This window comes from Oncorhynchus tshawytscha, linkage group LG11 (assembly GCF_018296145.1).
Source record: "Oncorhynchus tshawytscha isolate Ot180627B linkage group LG11, Otsh_v2.0, whole genome shotgun sequence".
In the NCBI taxonomy this organism is placed as follows: Eukaryota; Metazoa; Chordata; class Actinopteri; order Salmoniformes; family Salmonidae; genus Oncorhynchus; species Oncorhynchus tshawytscha.
Genome location: NC_056439.1, coordinates 48,930,310 through 48,947,907, shown reverse-complemented (window position 1 = coordinate 48,947,907; position 17,598 = coordinate 48,930,310). Strand labels below are relative to the sequence as shown.

Here is a 17,598-nt window from a genome sequence, read left to right as displayed (position 1 = left end):
GGACAAATATAGGGAAGGAAATAAATAGATCATGGGTGAGTCCAACAACACTGATGTGCGTGACAAGGGAAGGCAGGCGTGCGTGATTCAGGGCAGCCTGGGGTGGATACGTGACAAACAGGGGTCGGTTTTCATTTAAATGATAGCTTAAAAACCTATGCCAGAGACATTCATACGAGGAACCCTAAAATAAAAAAGATTGCCTCCATGGTCTGAAAATCACAGCGGAGTTCAAAGACCATCTACAGACAGGTGCATATGAGAAAAACACTGGAGCTAAACCAAAGATATTGATCTGTTTTAAGCAATCGATTTTGTGAGATTGTGAGGACTGTAAACTTTTATACAAACATCACTAATCTGAAGTAAAAAGGGATGTGTATTTCCTGTAATTATTGTGGTGAAAATGTTAGTGTAATGTAGCAACACGTTCTGTCCGCCATAGGGAAAATAGCTTAAAATAAACCATGTTAAAATAGTTCAGTATTTCTATTTAAGATTACAGTAAATTAAACACAATCCCCAGAAATACAACAATGACATCTATTTCTACCATGGAAAAGCACTCCTAAACACTATTTAACCGGGTGCTCTGAAGAGCTGTTATGGTGGAATGTTGTGTAAGAATGACAACTACTCCTGTCTCTTGAGTTACTGCAAATCTCCCTTAGCGTAACCATCTCCAACCATGCCAGACAAGGATTGGTCACAGACTAACCAGCTGTCACTACTCAGATGGCCTGTGGTAGCTGTGCTACTGTCTCTCCTCTCTCTTTGTTTTCCCGGGCAAGTGTTTCCAGCCATTGGTTCGAGTGAGAATGCCAGCAGCTCCAACAGACACAGTCACTGCAAGATAGCCGAGTCACACATTATTTACACCGTTGTACCCCAAAACTCTGTATTAAAACATTTACTTCTACCCGGATCCTGCAAGTCAAGTCCCTCTTTAACCTTTTCAAAGTCATCTTGCTACAGTACTAAAAAATAACACACTGACACACTCAACTGGCATTTGAGGGGATACTGGTGTCAGATTCCAAACCGACTGCCGCTGTGCCCTTGAACAAGGCAATTATCCTGTTGGATTGTGTCTAGAAAGCCCCCTCAAAAAAACTAAATACGAGTGCTTAGAAAATTACAATGGTTGTTAACAAACCACAAACCAGAAGTTTCATATTGAGAACCTAAAGAATACATCATTAATACTATTATAAATTGCTGGGTTTTATTCTACAAGTGTTAGGGTTAGTTCTCATCTTCATAGATAAGAACTACACATTCATTTCATTGCCTTAATTAGAAAACAAACAGACTATGCTGTTACTCTGAATTCTGTTTGTAGTCTGTATGCAAATATTCAAACTTCCTCTGTCATATACAGGTCTTCAATAGACAGGGAGTGACACATAGTTATTACACAGACAGGACCTCAGCACCAGTCTACAGTAAATACACAATGTGGGTCTTGTTGCTCTTAATTGTGACTGTAACCTCAATAGTCTCGGGACCTTCTTGTTCAGTCAACCACAATCCTCGTCATATTTATGTCCCTGGGGACATTGTTGTGGGTGGACTTTTTCCCGTTTACCTGCAGGTGAAAACTAATGGATCCACCATTCCTCCGCAAAAGACGTGCATTGAGTGAGTATACAGTGAACATCAATGAGCGTCATCAATAAGTGCTGTGTCTTTGTAGGTAATGTGTACCTTTGCTGTCAAAACTAGAATGCTATTAACTAGAATTTCATGTAATTAGAAGACTGCAACTACTGTAGCATGCTATGCAACGAGAATGCAACGATGAATGCTATGCAACTAGAATGCTATGCAACTAGAATGCTATGCAACTAGAATGCTATGCAACTAGAATGCTATGCAACTAGAATGCTATGCAACGAGAATGCTATGCAACGAGAATGCTATGCAACGAGAAGACTGCAACTAGAAGACTGCAACTAGAACTACGCTATTCCAAACCATTCTAATTGTATAATGTTTGCAGTTACGACGTGCAGATGTTCCTCCGATCGCAAGTGATGATTTATGCCATTCAAGAGATAAACAGGTCTCAGATGTTGCCCAATGTGAGTGTCGGATACGAAATATACGACACCTGTGGGGATGTAACAAATGCCGTCAGAGCAACACTGAGCATGATGGAGGACATCCAGGGGCAGGGGGTGAAGCCTAATGTAACCACACCACATGTTAAAGTGGTAATTGGGGAGAGGTATTCTGAGAAGTCAATAGCTGTTGCCCGTCTACTAGCTCTACCTTTAGTGGCTCAGGTATGCTAACCCTAACCCTTGATGTAGTGACTAACCCTTGATGTAGTGACTAACCCTTGATGTAGTGACTAACCCTTGATGTAGTGACTAACCCTTGATGTAGTGACTAACCCTTGATGTAGTGACTAACCCTTGATGTAGTGACTAACCCTAACCCTTGATGTAGTGACTAACCCTAACCCTTGATGTAGTGACTAACCCTAACCCTTTATCTAGTGACTAACCCTAACCCTTGATTATCTAGTGACTAACCCTTGATCTAGTGACCCTTGACCCTTTAGGGTTAGTGACTAACCCTAACCCTTTATCTAGTGACTAACCCTAACCCTTGATGTAGTGACTAACCCTAACCCTTTATCTAGTGACTAACCCTAACCCTTTATCTAGTGACTAACCCTAACCCTTTATCTAGTGACTAACCCTTTATCTAGTGACTAACCCTTTATCTAGTGACTAACCCTTTATCTAGTGACTAACCCTAACCCTTGATGTAGTGACTAACCCTTTATCTAGTGACTAACCCTTTATCTAGTGACTAACCCTTTATCTAGTGACTAACCCTTTATCTAGTGACTAACCCTTTTTATCTAGTGACTAAACCCTTTATCTAGTGACTAACCCTTTATCTAGTGACTAAACCCTTTATCTAGTGACTAACCCTTTATCTAGTGACTAACCCTAACCCTTTATCTAGTGACTAACCCTTTATCTAACCCTAACCCTTTATCTAGTGACTAACCCCCTAACCCTTTATCTAGTGACTAACCCTAACCCTTTATCTAGTGAGTGACCCTAACCCTTTATCTAGTGACTAACCCTAACCCTTGATGTAGTGACTAACCCTTTATCTAGTGACTAACCCTAAACCTTTATCTAGTGACTAACCCTAACCCTTTATCTAGTGACTAACCTAACCCTTTATCTAGTGACTAACCCTTGATGTAGTGACTAACCCTTTATCTAGTGACTAACCCTTTATCTAGTGACTAACCCTTTATCTAGTGACTAACCCTTTATCTAGTGACTAACCCTTTATCTAGTGACTAACCCTATCCCTTTATAGTGACTAACCCTTTATAGTGACTAACCCTTGATGTAGTGACTAACCCTAACCCTTGATGTAGTGACTAACCCTTTATCTAGTGACTAACCCTTGATGTAGTGTCTAATCCTAACCCTTGATGTAGTGTCTAACCCTAACCCTTGATGTAGTGACTAACCCTTGATGTAGTGACTAACCCTAACCCTTGATGTAGTGACTAACCCTAACCCTTGATGTAGTGACTAACCCTTGATGTAGTGACTAATCCTAACCCTTGATGTAGTGACTAACCCTAACCCTTGATGTAGTGACTAACCCTAACCCTTTATCTAGTGACTAACCCTAACCCTTTATCTAGTGACTAACCCTTTATCTAGTGACTAACCCTAAAGCCTTTATAAGTTAGGTTTAATTTCAAGTGGGAATACATAATGACCAATTGTCACTGTAACTTCTGCTCTAGCGCTGTTCAACGCTTTGTTCCTCATTTTTGCAGATCAGTTATTCATCAACAAGTGAGTTGCTCAGTAGGAAGTGCAAGTTCCCCTCGTTTCTGCGAACGGTCTCCAGTGATGAGCATCAGACCATTGCGATCGCTGAGTTGGTGAAGCATCTCACCTGGGAGAGCGTGGGAGTGATAGGCAGTGATGATGAGTACGGCAAGTATGGCGCCGAGAGGCTGATCGATCACTTCAATGACAGGAAACTGTGTGTGGACTTCAAGGAGATCCTATCAGCAAACTTTTTACTCAACGAGACCAGAAAACAAACAGAATTGGCCATGCTCATGTCAAAGATTCGCAATTCGTCTGCCGAGGCCATTGTCATTTTCACAGCTGAATTGAATGTTAGGATCATCCTCAAAGAGGTCCTTAGAATGGGGATCAGCAGAATTTGGATTGCATGTGACACTTGGGCCACCAACAAGGACCTTTCTGAAATGCCCGATATTCAAAAGGTTGGGAGGGTATTTGGATTCATTCCAAAGAGAAACAAAGTGCCGGGTTTTCATGAGTATGTCCGTGACTCTATGTTCCAAAGTAAAGCCCATAACAGCTTTATCCATGAATTTATGTGTCATTATCCTCCATGTCCCGATTCCTTGGTAGATGAAAGTGTGCTGAACTGTACATTACCCGACACCAAATCCCAGTCAGAGAGTGGTGGAAGGACATGCCTGGACAGAAGGTGCTTACTGAAGTACATTGACAAGGATGAGTCTTATTACATCTATCTAGCGGTCAAAGTCATTGCTCAGGGGCTGAGAAGCCTGCTGAACTGCGACAATGTAAGGTGTAAACGAAATGCCAGTTTTGCTGTTTGGGAGGTAAGCCACTGCACTGTGTGGGTTGACGTAATCACTAACACTTTAAAATCACTTAATTACAAAATCAGTTCCAAAAAATAGGTGTTGGTTTTCAGACCTCTAAATATACTATACTATCTGTAGGCTAGTGTAGATGTAGCTCTGTGCCTCGGCCCCAAATTAATGGAAAAGATAGACACCAAATACAACGAGGAAATTAGTGCCAATCTTTCCCATTAATTTCAGATTGATGCATATACTGTACATTTATTTTATTTATTTTTATTTCACCTTTATTTAACCAGGTAGGCTAGTTGAGAACAAGTTCTCATTTACAACTGCGACCTGGCCAAGATAAAGCATAGCAGTGTGAACAGACAACAACACAGAGTTCCACATGGAGTAAACAATAAACAAGTCAATAACACAGTAGAAAAAAAGAGAGTCTATATACATTGTGTGCAAAAGGCATGAGGAGGTAGGCGAATAATTACAATTTAGCAGATTAACACTGGAGTGATAAATTATCAGATGGTCATGTACAGGTAGAGATACTGGTGTGCAAAAGAGCAGAAAAGTAAATAAATATAAACAGTATGGGGATGAGGTAGGTAAATTGGGTGGGCTATTTACCGATGGACTATGTACAGCTGCAGCGATCGGTTAGCTGCTCAGATAGCAGATGTTTGACTCCTCTCGATATTAGTCTACTTTGGGGATCTGGAAATTTACATTTTCTTTTTGTTATTCTAGAAAAATAATCTTATATTTGAATGGACCTTTTATTGTGATACTGTTGTTAATTAGGATTGATTCATAGGGTTGACTGTATTTTAGACATACAATCTCTCCTACATAACACCACAGAGTAAACTATAAGATGCTGCCCGCTGTTCATATTTAGCTGGTTGTGTCCACAGCTTCTTGAGGAACTCAAGCGGGTTAACTTCATAGTGGACAATACCACACACATAGCTTTCAATGAAAATGGTGACCCTACTACAGGATATGACATCGTAGAGTGGAATATGTCGGTTTCAGAAAATCGGATAATAACCGTTGGAGAGTATAGGCCTGATGAACCCATCCGCATCAGAGAGCATCTCATCAGAGAGTTCGAAAATGTTACAGTAAGCCTTCCTATCTTAAATCAGTATTCTTAACTTTACAGTAAGCCTTCCCATCTTTAATCATTATTCTTGGATGTGGGTTCACTTAGCCTCCTATTAATTTGAGGTTGGGGCAAAGAGCTCGATCTACAGTACACAATAGATAGCATTGGACATGAAGTCTACTTGACATTAGTTGTTACTCTACTATTACCATATTATTACCACTTTATTCCATGCTGCAATGTAAAGTGCTACCTAAAATCTTCTCTCTTTTTTAGGTGACTTTTGCCAACTGCTGTAAGACATGTAATCCGGGATATGAGTTAATTTCAAAGATAAACTCATGCTGCAAGGAGTGTTCTCTTTGCAGTCGTGGATACATTTCTACCGGAGGTGGTAAGTACAGTAAAATATCAAGATGCTTATTGATTTTGATGTAAATTGAAAAATCATCAGACAATATCCAAAGCAGGTCAGTTTCCATACCACCGGGGATTTGTCTGAGGGGATTTTTGCAACTAATCTGATTACAGTTCTATATGGCCACAATTTATTTTTACTTTAGGTCTGTAACTGATCTGAGGGCATATTGAGTCTATTGTCTAAATGTTTAGTCTGTATTTTGTTGAATGTTTTGTATACACTGAGTACACAAAACATTAAGTACACCTGGTCTTTCCATGACATAGACTGACCAGGTGAATCAAGGTGAGAGCTATGATCCCTTATTGATGTCACTTGTTAAATACACTTCAATCAGTGTAGATGAAGGGGAGGAGACAGGTTAATAAACAGGGATTTTTAAGCCTTGAGACAATTGAGACATGGATTGTGTGTGTGTGTGTGCAATTCAGAGAGTGAACGGGCAAGACAACATATTTATGTGCCTTTGAACGGGCTATTGTAGTAAGTGCCAGTCGCACCGGTTTGTGCGACAAGAACTACAATGCTGCTGGGTTTTTCACGTTCAACAGTTTTTTTGTGTGCATCAAGAATGGTCCACCACCCAAAGGACATCCAGCCAACTTGACACAACTGTGTGAAACATTAGAGTCAACATGGGCCAGCATCCCTGTGGAATGCTTTCGACACCTTGTAGAGTCCATGGCCTGACGAACTGAGGATGTTCTGAGGGCAAATTGGGTCTCTAAGCAAATACGTAATTTGCATAAGTGTGGTTACTGTGGACTGCTTCAAATAGTGTCATAATACCAGACAACGCCTGTTTCTTACACAACTCTATTCAAAGCCAAATGTCCTCATGTAAATATCCTGCATACTCCTCAAACAAGTACATGATTATTATCACAAATATCACATACTGTCTATTTGGTTCAACCCTCAGGTAAGAAGTGCGTGGCCTGTCATCCACAAAGTGAGTACACATCCTCAGACATGGACAGATGTTTGATGAAAACCATTGAGTACCTGGGGTGGACTGACGCTTTCACCACTGTTCTGGTCTCATTTGATGTCTTGGGGATTGTTGTCAGCCTTCTGGTGGCCATTTTGTTTGCTGTGGATCAAAGAACACCCATAGTGAAATCCACTGGAGGCTACCTCAGCTTCCTGGAGCTGCTGTCCCTGCTGGCCTGCTTCTGCTGTATCAGTATGTTCCTGGGGGAGCCAACAAAGACCACCTGCATGGCAGGACTCCCACTCTTTGGCATGGCCTTCACTGTCTGCGTCTCCTGCATCCTGGCCAACCTGCTCCAGATCTTTGTGGGCTTCACTTTCGATTTGAGGGTTACAGTCGGCGACACACTGAAGCGCCTCAACCGACCCATCGCCGTGGTAACGTGCTGCTCGGCGGTCCAGGTGGCCGTGTGCGTGCTGTGGCTGACCTACGCCCCACCGTTCATTGTCGAAAGCAGCAGGTTCGACGAGGCCACCATCCTTCTGGAGTGCAACAAAGGTTCCAAGATGCTCTTTGGAGCCATGTTGACTTACATTGCCCTGCTGGCAGTGGTCTGCTTCCTGTTTGCGTTCAAAGGGAAGCAGTTGCCAGATTTGTATAAGAACGCCAGTTTTGTCTCCATCAGCATGATGATTTTCCTGGTGGTTTGGATTGTCTTCATCCCTGTCTACATCAACATGTCGGGGAAGTACCAGCGGGCCATCGAGGCGGCGGCCATCTTGGTGTCCAATTACAGCGTACTCTGCTGTCACTTTGCTCCCAAGTGCTACATCATGCTCTTCAGGAAGGAGCTCAACAACGAGAGTGCCATCATAAATTACATCCGGAAACACTATGAAAAGAAGGGCATGGCTGTTGTCAGCAAATAGTTTGTTGATAGTAGCGATACGAGGTATTTGAGGCAGATATGTACATGAAGGTAGGGTAAATTGACTAGGCATAAGGATAGATAATAACAAGGTATTTGAGGTAGATATGTACATGAAGGTAGGGTAAATTGACTAGGCATAAGGATAGATAATAACAAGGTATTTGAGGTAGATATGTACATGAAGGCAGGGTAAAGTGACTAGGCATCAGGATAGATAATAATGAGGTATTTGAGGTAGATATGTACATGAAGGCAGGGTAAAGTGACTAGGCATCAGGATAGATAATAATAATAAGAGCCTCTACAGGTGGACAATCTGAATTTTTCAAAGTGTGATCCATGATAAGACTGTCAAGCACCAGTGATAGTTATTGGAAGCATGGAACTTGGCATAAACCTATTTGCATTATGGGAACATGAACCCAAGCATTACAGAGGAATAATTTTTCTCCAGAATACAGTACATACATTATGTCCCCCTAGCTATGCTATACAGTAATGCTATACTGATTAGTAGTTGTTTATAATTGATTTCAAATTGAATCAAAGTTTATTTGTCACGTGTGCCGAATACAACCGGTGTAGTAGACCTTATAGTGAAATGCTTACTTACAGGCTCTAACGAATAGTGCAAAAAAGGTATTAGGTGAACAATCGATAAGTAAAGAAGTAAAAAGACAGTGAAATACAGTAGAGAGGCTATAAAAGTAGGTAGGCTACATACAGACACCAGTTAGTCAGGCTGATTGAGGTAGTATGTACATGTAGATATGGTTAAAGTTGCCATGCAGTAGTAGAGAGAACAGTCTATGACTGGGGTGGCTGGGGTCTTCAACAATTTTTAGGGCCTTCCTCTGACACCGCCTGGTGTAGAGGTCCTGGATGGCAGGAAGCTTAGCCCCAGTGATGTACTGGGCCGTACGCACTACCCTCTGTAGTGCCTTGCGGTCGGAAGGCCGAGCAATTGCCGTACCAGGCAGTGATGCAACCGGTCAGGATGCTCTCAATGTTGTAGCTGTAGAACCTTTTGAGAATATCAGGACCCATGCCAGATCTTTTAGTTTCCTGAGGGGGAATAGGCTTTGTCGTGCCCTCTTCACGACTGTCTTGGTGTGTTTGGATCATTCTAGTTTGTTGGTGATGTGGACACCAAGGAATTAGACGCTCTCAACCTTCTCCACTACAGCCACGTCGATGAGAATGGGGACTTACTCTGTCCTCCTTTTCCTGTAGTCCACAATCATCTCCTTAGTCTTGGTTACGTTGAGGGATAGGTTGTTATTCTGGAACCACCCGGCCAGGTCTCTGACCTCCTCCCTATAGGCTGTCTCATCGTTGTCGGTGATCAGGCCACTGTTGTGTCATCTGCAAACTAAGTCATGGTGTTGGAGTCGTGCCTGGCCATGAGGTCCTGGGTGAACAGGGAGTACAGGAGGGGACTGAGCACGCACCCCTGGGGGGGCTCCAGTGTTGAGGATCAGCATGGCAGATGTGTTGCTACCTACCCTCCCCACCTGTGGGGCGGCCCGTCAGAAAGTCCAGGATACAGTTGCAGAGGGAGGTGTTTAGTCCCATGTTTCTTAGCTTAGTGATGAGCTTTGAGGGTACTATGGTGTTGACCGCTGAGCTGTAGTCAATGAATACCATTCTCACATAAGTGTTCCTTTTGTCCAGGTGGGAAAGGGCAGTGTGGAGTGCGATATGCAAATTGTAGTGGGTCTAGGGTTTCTGGGATAATGGCGTTGATGTGAGTCATTACCAGCCTTTCAAAGCACTTCATGTCTACGGACGTGAGTGCTACGGGTCTGTAGTCATTTAGGCAGGTTGTCTTTGTGTTCTTGTGCACAGGGAATATGGTGGTCTGCTTGAAACATGTTGGTATTACAGACTCAATCAGGGGCATGTTGAAAATGTCAGTGAAGGCACCTGCCAGAGCACACGGCCTGGTAATCCGTCTGGCACCGCAGCCTTGTGTATGTTGACCTGTTTAAAGGTCTTACTCACGTCGGCTACGGAGAGTGTGATCACACAGTCGTCCGGAACAGCTGATGCTCTCATGATGCATGCCTCAGTGTTGCTTGCCTCGAAGCGAGCATAGAAGTGATTTAGCTCGTCTTGTAGGCTTGTGTCACTGGGCAGCTCGGCTGTGCTTCCCTTTGTAGTCTGTAATAGTTTGCAAGCACTGCCACATAAGACGAGCATCGAAGCCGGTGTAGTATGATTCAATCTTAGCCCTGTATTGACGCTTTGCCTGTTTGATGGTTCGTCGCAGGGCATATCAGGATTTCTTGTAAGCTTCCGGGTTAGAGTCCCGCACCTTGACAGCGGCAGCTCTGCCCTTTACCTCAGTGTGGATGTTGCCTGTAATCCATGGCTTCTGGTTGGGGTATGTAAGTACAGTCACTGTGGGGACGACATCCTCGGTACAGTCACTGTGGGGACGACGTCCTCGGTCAACTTATTGATAAAGCCAGTGACTGATGTGGTGTACTCCTCAATGCCATCAGAAGAATCCAGGAACATATTCCAGTCTGTGCAGCAAAACAGTCCTGTAGTTTAGCATCTGCTTCATCTGACAATTTTTTTATAGACCGAGTCACTGGTGCTTCCTGCTTTAATTATTGCTTGTAAGCAGGAATCAGGAGGATAGAGTTGTGGTCGGATTTACTAAATGGAGGGCGAGGGAGAGCTTTGTACGCGTCTGTGTGTGGAGTACAGGTGATCTAGAATTTTTTTTTTTTTTTTCTCTCTGGTTGCAGATTTAACATGTTGATGGAAATTTGGTAGAAGTGATTTAAGTTTCCCTGCATTTAACCAAATTCCAGTGGCTTCTATTGTTTGTTTTCTTGCACAAGAGTTTGTTAATAACAGATTTGTACTAATAATATATACTGAACAAAAATATAAATGCAACATGTGACAATTTCAAAGATTTGACTGAGTTACAGTTTGCATAAGGAAATCAGTCAATTTACATAAGTAGGCCCTAATCTATGGATTTCACATGACTGGGAATACAGATATGCATCTGTTGGTCACAGGTACCTTAAAAAAAAGTAGTGGGATGTGGAACAGAAGACCAGTCAGTATCTGGTGTGACCATCATTTGCTCCATGCAGCACACATTTGCTTGATATTGGCAGGAACTGGAACAGGTTGTCGTACACGTCAATCAAGAGCATCCCAAACATGTTCAATGGCTGACATGTCTTGTGAGTATGCAGGCAATGGAAGAACTGCCACATTTTCAGCTTTCAGGAATTGTTTGCAAATCTTTGTGACATGGGGCCGTGCATTATCATCAGTGGCGACCCATAATTCAGGGCAGGTGGGGCTCTGTTTTGAGCACCAGAGTTTTTGCAAAAATGTTTTTTTTTAAATTGTTTTTGTTTTTTTGGGCTTGCCTGTTTTGGATGTTATTTTGTCATTAATACTTGTCACATATTAGTTTGCAAACAATGTAAAAAAAATGTTTTTATATAATTGAGTTAATAAAGCTACATACAAACATGGTCTCTATTTTGTTTTCCTGAGAAAGGCAGCTCCAAAATGCAGATGTTTCAGCCTAGCTCAGTGCTTTCTGTGGTGGTGGGGCAAGCCAGCAGAAAATACAGAGCATTGCACCGTGATTGGCTCAGTGTTCTGTCACTTATGGGGACACCACGTCACCTCCAAGTCTAAGGGTAGAGATAGAAAATTCTAGCCTCTGGGTGCTGCCATAGAGTTACAGTATAAGTGCCCATCCAAGAAGGCTCAAGGTCATTCGCCACAGATAAAATGATGTCAAATCATGTTTTATGTACAGTAGCTTTGATTGGACTGATCATGTCATCATCTTACTTTCAAAATCTAGCAGTCATCAATAATCCTTGTCATATGAAGAGAAAGAATGAAGAGAAAATATTGAAAAAACGATAAACATTACACAACAAGTTGGAAATCGCAAATTCAACAATGAGTGGTTTGGAAGGATCAGTGACAGTAGCTAACTGCAAGCATTGCAATGTAATCACTAGCCTGCTATTCAGTCGAGTGGCTGTGTGGTCCCAAATCTGGGATTAATAACCTCTTAAGGATCTAACCCTTTTTTTCAATTTTCGCCTAAAATGACATACCCAAACCTAACTGCCTGTAGCTCAGGACCTGAAGCAAGGATATGCATAATCTTGATACCATTTGAAAGGAAACACTTTGAATATCATTTTCTATATCAGATTTGAAATGCAAGAGAAAGGCCACACAGTATTCTTGCAGTTCAGGCGCAATGTAGATTCTGGCCACTAGATGGCAGCAGTGTATGTGCATCATTTTAGACTGATCCAATGAACCATTGCATCACTGTTCAAAATGTCTGCCCAAATGTACCTAATTGGTTTATTGATACATTTTCAAGTACATAACTGTGCATGCTCCCCAAACAATAGCATGGTATTATTTCACTGTAATAGCAGGGGTGTAAAGTACTTAAGTACTTTTAAGTAAAAATACTTGAAAGTACTACTTAAGTCATTCCTAAAGAAAATGATGTATTTTTTACTCCATACACTTTCCCTGGCACCCAAAAGTACTTGTTATATTTTGAATGCTTAGCAGGACAGTAAAATGGTCTGATTCAAACACTTATCAAGAGAACATCTCTGGTCATCCCTACTGCCTCTGATCTGGCGAACTCACTAAACAAATGCTGCATTTGTAAATTATGTCTGAGTGTTGGCGAAAGCCCCTGGCAATGCTTAAAAAAAATATATGAAAATGGTGCCATCTGCTTTATTTAATATAAGGAATCTGAAATCATTTATACTTCTACTTTTGATACTTAAGTGTATTTAAAACCAAATACTTTTAGACTTTTATTCAAGTAGAATTTTACTGCGGGACTTTTACTTGAGCCATTTTCTATTAAGGTTTTTTACTTTTACTCAAGTATGACAATTGGGTACTTTTTCAACCACTGTGTAATAGCTACTGTAAATTGGAGAGTGCAGTTAGTTTAACAAGAATTTAAGCTTTCGGCCCATATAAGACATGTCTATGTCCTGGGAAATGTTCTTGTTACTTACAATGTCATGCTAATCATATATCTCCCATGGGAGAGGACATCGATCCCGTAGAGGTTGTAAGGGGTTCTTTTCCAAGTTTTAAATAATACACTTTCAACATTGGCCATGCTGTCAATGAAGCATGAGTTGTGCCGCACTCAAAATACTATTAACTCAGAACTACGAAAACGTGAGTTCAAGACAACTGTGAAGTCGGGAAAAAACGAGCTCCAACTGGAAGAATACATTCAACTCGGTCATTCAACAGTCATTCAACTCGGAATTCCAAGTTGGGAACTCGGGCCTCCTCCTAGAGCTCCAAACTGGAGATCAATGACCTTATTATTCAACCATGTTTTTTTCTGAGTTCCCAGTTGTCTTGAAAGCACCATCAATCCAGAGAATGCCAGACTTTGATGACAAAGTTTGATGACAAAATTTCCCCACCTTCCTGTTCATGTGAGCACAGCACAATAAGGTGAGTCCAAAAATGTTTTGGAAGCTGCTGCATAGATGATGTAATATGCCAGGGAGATATGTATACTGTAGCTAAGATGGTAATACTAAGTGTATGTTGTGAAGTAAGCTGTCAGTAGCCCATGCGGCTCACCCTAATCATTGTGTCCCTTTTCCTCTCCTAACTTAGCCTACTGCTCTGACTTACTGGTGCATATGTAGCCTATAGCCTGTTTTAGAGAAATGTCATCATTGAATATTGTAAGAGCTTTTATTGTCTGCTTTTAAGCCCCCTTTATTTATCCTACAGTTCTGACTTGGTGTACAGTGTTGAACAAGATAAAGTAAAACTTGACTTTACTCCTCTGTTTGGTCTGAAATACCAGGAGGTGTGAGTACATTTGTTTTAGAGTCTTGCCATCTCTCCACCCTCTGCTTCAATCAACAGTCTCTCTAGAACAGTGGCCGTAATCCAACTGAAGACTGGTATGTGGCACATGATGTAGAGTCTCCTTGATGACTTAATATGTGTGATGATTCTGCTGGCCAGGTTCTCATCACTGATTATATTCTTGAAGTACTCCTCTTTCTGTGGGTCGTTGAAACATCGTACCTCTGTCACCTGGTCCAAATACTCAGAAGGGATCTGATTGGCTGCTGCAGGTCGGGAGGTTGTCCAGAGTGGAGCAGTTTCCCCTTGATGAGGTTTGTCAGCAACATGTCCACTGAGGTTGACTGTTTGACATCACAGCAGCTATAATTTTTCTTGAGGTCTAGGGGCAGTCAGCACTCATCCAGACCATCAAGGACAGACATAACGTTGTACTTGTCAAAGTTGGAGATTCCAGAATGCTTCACATACACAACAGTTTTCCACAACTTGAATCAAACAGTGTTTTTTCTCTATCATCATGTTCAGCTCCCGAACAGGAAGTGGAAATATGAAGTGGATATCCTGATTAGCTCTTCCTTCGGCCCAGTCCAGAATGAACTTCTGCGCAGAGACTGTTTTACCAATGCCAGCGACTCCCTTTGTCAGCACAGTTCTGATAGGCTTGTCTTGTCCAGGTAAAAGCTTGAAGGTGTCATTGCATTTGATTGGCGTCTCTTGCGTAGTTTGGTTTTTGCATGCCATCTCAATCTGTCTCACCTCATGTTCATGACTGACCCCTCCACTTCCACCCTCTGTGATGTACAGCTCTGTAAAGATCTTAATGAGAAGACTTGGGTTTCCTAGGACAGCTATTCCTTCAAACACACACCGAAACTTCTTCTTCAGGTTGGATTTGAGTTTATGTTGTCAAGAAGCACATCTAAAGACAAAACCGTGTATAAAGCATCAATAAACAGACTTATGTTTCATGTTCCTCAGGAAGTGAAGTGTGATCCTCTCTGGCCCTGCTCTCCTGCTTCTCATCTTCAGCATCCTCTCTCTGACTCTAAGCATTCTGGGAGATCTGGACTCAGAATCCTCTTGAAACTCTTCAGTTCTTTCTTCACTAAAGTGATGACAGTCTCTTCAAGTGACTGAGAAAGAGAAGTGTTTTTTTTTTTAAAACATTTAGGTGTAATTCATTCTGCACAAGCAACTGAAACCAACCAATACAAAAAAAAAGTTAATTAAAATGATATTTGGCCTTCTTTTCAGCAGTTTTTACATTTAGGTAAACCCATTGGGAATTCAGACAAAAAAAATAAGTTCAATTCTATTTTTATGTATGACAGCTCACCATGAATGTTTTATTGTAACTTTATTTAACTAGGCAAGTCAGAAAAAATTCTTATGTTCAATGATGACCTAGGAACAGTGGGTTAACTGCCTTGTTCAGGGGCTGAATGACAGATTTTTACCTTGTCAGCTCCAGGATTCGATCTTGCAACCTTTCAGTTACTAGTCCAACGCTCTAACCACTAGGCTGCCTGCCGCCCCATGAGGAATATCGAGTCCAGGTCTGTTGTATGACTTTGGGAAGACTGACCACTGGAAATATCTGCTTCTGATCTCTCCTGTTGGTCTCTGTAAGAAAAAGAAGTTGACTACAACTGATCAACCAGCTTCACCCCAGAACAATGACACAATACTTCTTATCCCTGTTTAGTAGAGAAGTCTCCCTCTCTGAGGTTTACTGCTTTTCCCATAGACTGTTCACTCTTCATCAACAGACAGCTGGGTACAGGGGAGTCTGGGCTCTTGTGTCTGTGCATCAAAGCTGGGACCGAGTGACTGAAAAACAGCTTCTATCTCAAGGCCATCAGACTGTTAAACAGCCATCACTAACATTGAGTGGCTGCTGCCAACATACTGACTCATCTCTAGCCACTTTAATAATACAACAATTGATGTAATAAATGTATCACTAGTCACTTTAAACAATGCCACTTTATATAATGTTTACATACCCTACATTACTCATCTCACATGTATATACTGTACTCTATAGCATCTACTGCATCTTGCCTATGCCGTTCATCCATATATTTATATTTACATATTGTTATTCATTCCTTTGTTATTGTGAAGTGGTTAGATTACTTGTTGGTTATTACTGCATGGTCGGAACTAGAAGCAAAAGCATTTCACTACACTCACATTAACATCTGCTAACCATATGTATCCAATAAAATTTGATTTGATTTGTTCTTGTTCTGTATATGTCATTCTGTATTATGCTTTGTGTGGACCCCAGGTAGAGTATCTGCTGCTTGTGCAACAGCTACTGGGCATAATAAAATACCAAGTCGCTCTTTCAGTTTTAATTCTGAGTGTTGTTTTTCTTTGACAGTGATTTTTATTTTCAATAAGACCAAGTTCTTACCATGCAACATCAGTTACTATATATATATATATATATATATATCATTTAACCTTTATTTAACTAGGCAAGTCAGAACAAATTCTTGTTTACAATGACAGCCTACTGGGGAACAGTGGGTTAACTGCCTTGTTCAGGGGCAGAACAAAATATTTTTTAACTTGTCACCTCAGGGATTTGATCCAACAACCTTTTGGTTACTGGCCCAAAGCTCTAACCACTAGGCTGCTGCTTGAAATTATACATGTCAATACCACAGGCAGTCTGCTGGTAACTTAATTGGGGAGGACGGGCTCGTAGTAACATTACTAGGAGCCGTCCATCCCTCAGCAGCCTTCTGTGGTTATTATTCATGTCAATACCAAAAGACCCGGACCCTTCAGGTCTTACCCTTGCTAGTAGAGAAGTGTCCAACACTGAAGTTGATTGGTTTCCCCATAGACTGTTCACTCTTCATGGATACACAGCTGGGTACAGGGGAGTCTGGTCTCTCCTGATGGATTTTTGCCAAAAACACCTTCGATCACTGATTTGTTCCCGATTGAGAAAAATTGGCTGAGCACTTTAAGTGGATACATTTCAGCACAGGAAATTGCCTAATAATACAATAGAAATCTCTCACCCCACAGCTTCAACGTGTAGGTCGTTCTCATTTTAGAGGCAGTGGTCCCCTCCTCTCTCTCCCCAAAGACACTCATTTTAGAGGCAGTGGTCCCCTCCTCTCTCTCCCAAAAGACACTCATTTTTTTTGCCAACCTTTCTAAAAAATTAAGTTCTTAAAAAGGATAATCCAAGTTATTTTCAGGGAGTAGCCATTCCATAAGGGAAATATGCAAATACATGCTGAAACAGGCCAATAGAATCTGGCTTCCTTGTGCTTGGCTCTGCCCACCTTCTTCCTTGTTTGGCTCACTGTGTGAGAGTCGAGGTGCAGGAACCAGTTGGTCCACATTGTGTCACCACTGATACACTTCCTCCCTGTATGAACAGAGATCAGACCTGCAGCACTCAAATGCGACCACTTGGGCAGCCTGGTCTCATAGAGTTGATGTAACATAGCAAATGTAAATCTGACATTCAAATCAGTATGATATGTTATGTTTGGTATGGTTACATAAGACAGATGGTTACTTAAGGCAAAAATGAAAGAAGAGTGGTTGGCTGGGGTGGATTGGTAGGTGTATAATGCTAATGTCTAGCAACTCAAAGACTGTGAGTTTGAATCTCATCACAGACAACTTTAGCATTTTAGCT

At 41.6% G+C, this 17,598-nt stretch overlaps 1 protein-coding gene and 2 long non-coding RNA genes across 4 annotated transcripts; 2 read left to right on the top strand and 1 right to left on the bottom strand.

Moving 5' to 3' along the window:
* Positions 1-515: 515 nt before the first annotated feature.
* On the top strand, positions 516-8,680 carry LOC112262138 (G-protein coupled receptor family C group 6 member A). Its single transcript, XM_024437856.2, has 6 exons — positions 516-1,641; positions 2,003-2,288; positions 3,827-4,657; positions 5,557-5,766; positions 6,027-6,144; positions 7,094-8,680. The coding sequence occupies exons 1-6, from the start codon at positions 1,457-1,459 to the stop codon at positions 8,032-8,034; spliced, it is 2,571 nt and encodes an 856-aa protein (XP_024293624.1). The 5' UTR covers positions 516-1,456; the 3' UTR covers positions 8,035-8,680.
* A 4,876-nt stretch (positions 8,681-13,556) lies between these two features.
* LOC112262139 lies at positions 13,557-15,082 on the top strand. 2 transcript variants are annotated; one of them, XR_006084592.1, is made up of 5 exons: positions 13,557-14,017; positions 14,110-14,236; positions 14,451-14,599; positions 14,730-14,810; positions 14,904-15,082. It is a non-coding gene; the product is annotated as an uncharacterized LOC112262139 (long non-coding RNA). The 2 variants fall into 2 exon arrangements; XR_002955296.2 differs by having other exon boundaries at positions 13,559-14,236.
* On the bottom strand, positions 14,926-17,406 carry LOC121847739. The gene is made up of 4 exons (XR_006084593.1): positions 16,967-17,406; positions 16,735-16,837; positions 15,383-15,548; positions 14,926-15,058 (listed from the first exon to the last, which is right to left on the bottom strand). It is a non-coding gene; the product is annotated as an uncharacterized LOC121847739 (long non-coding RNA).
* Positions 17,407-17,598: the final 192 nt, after the last annotated feature.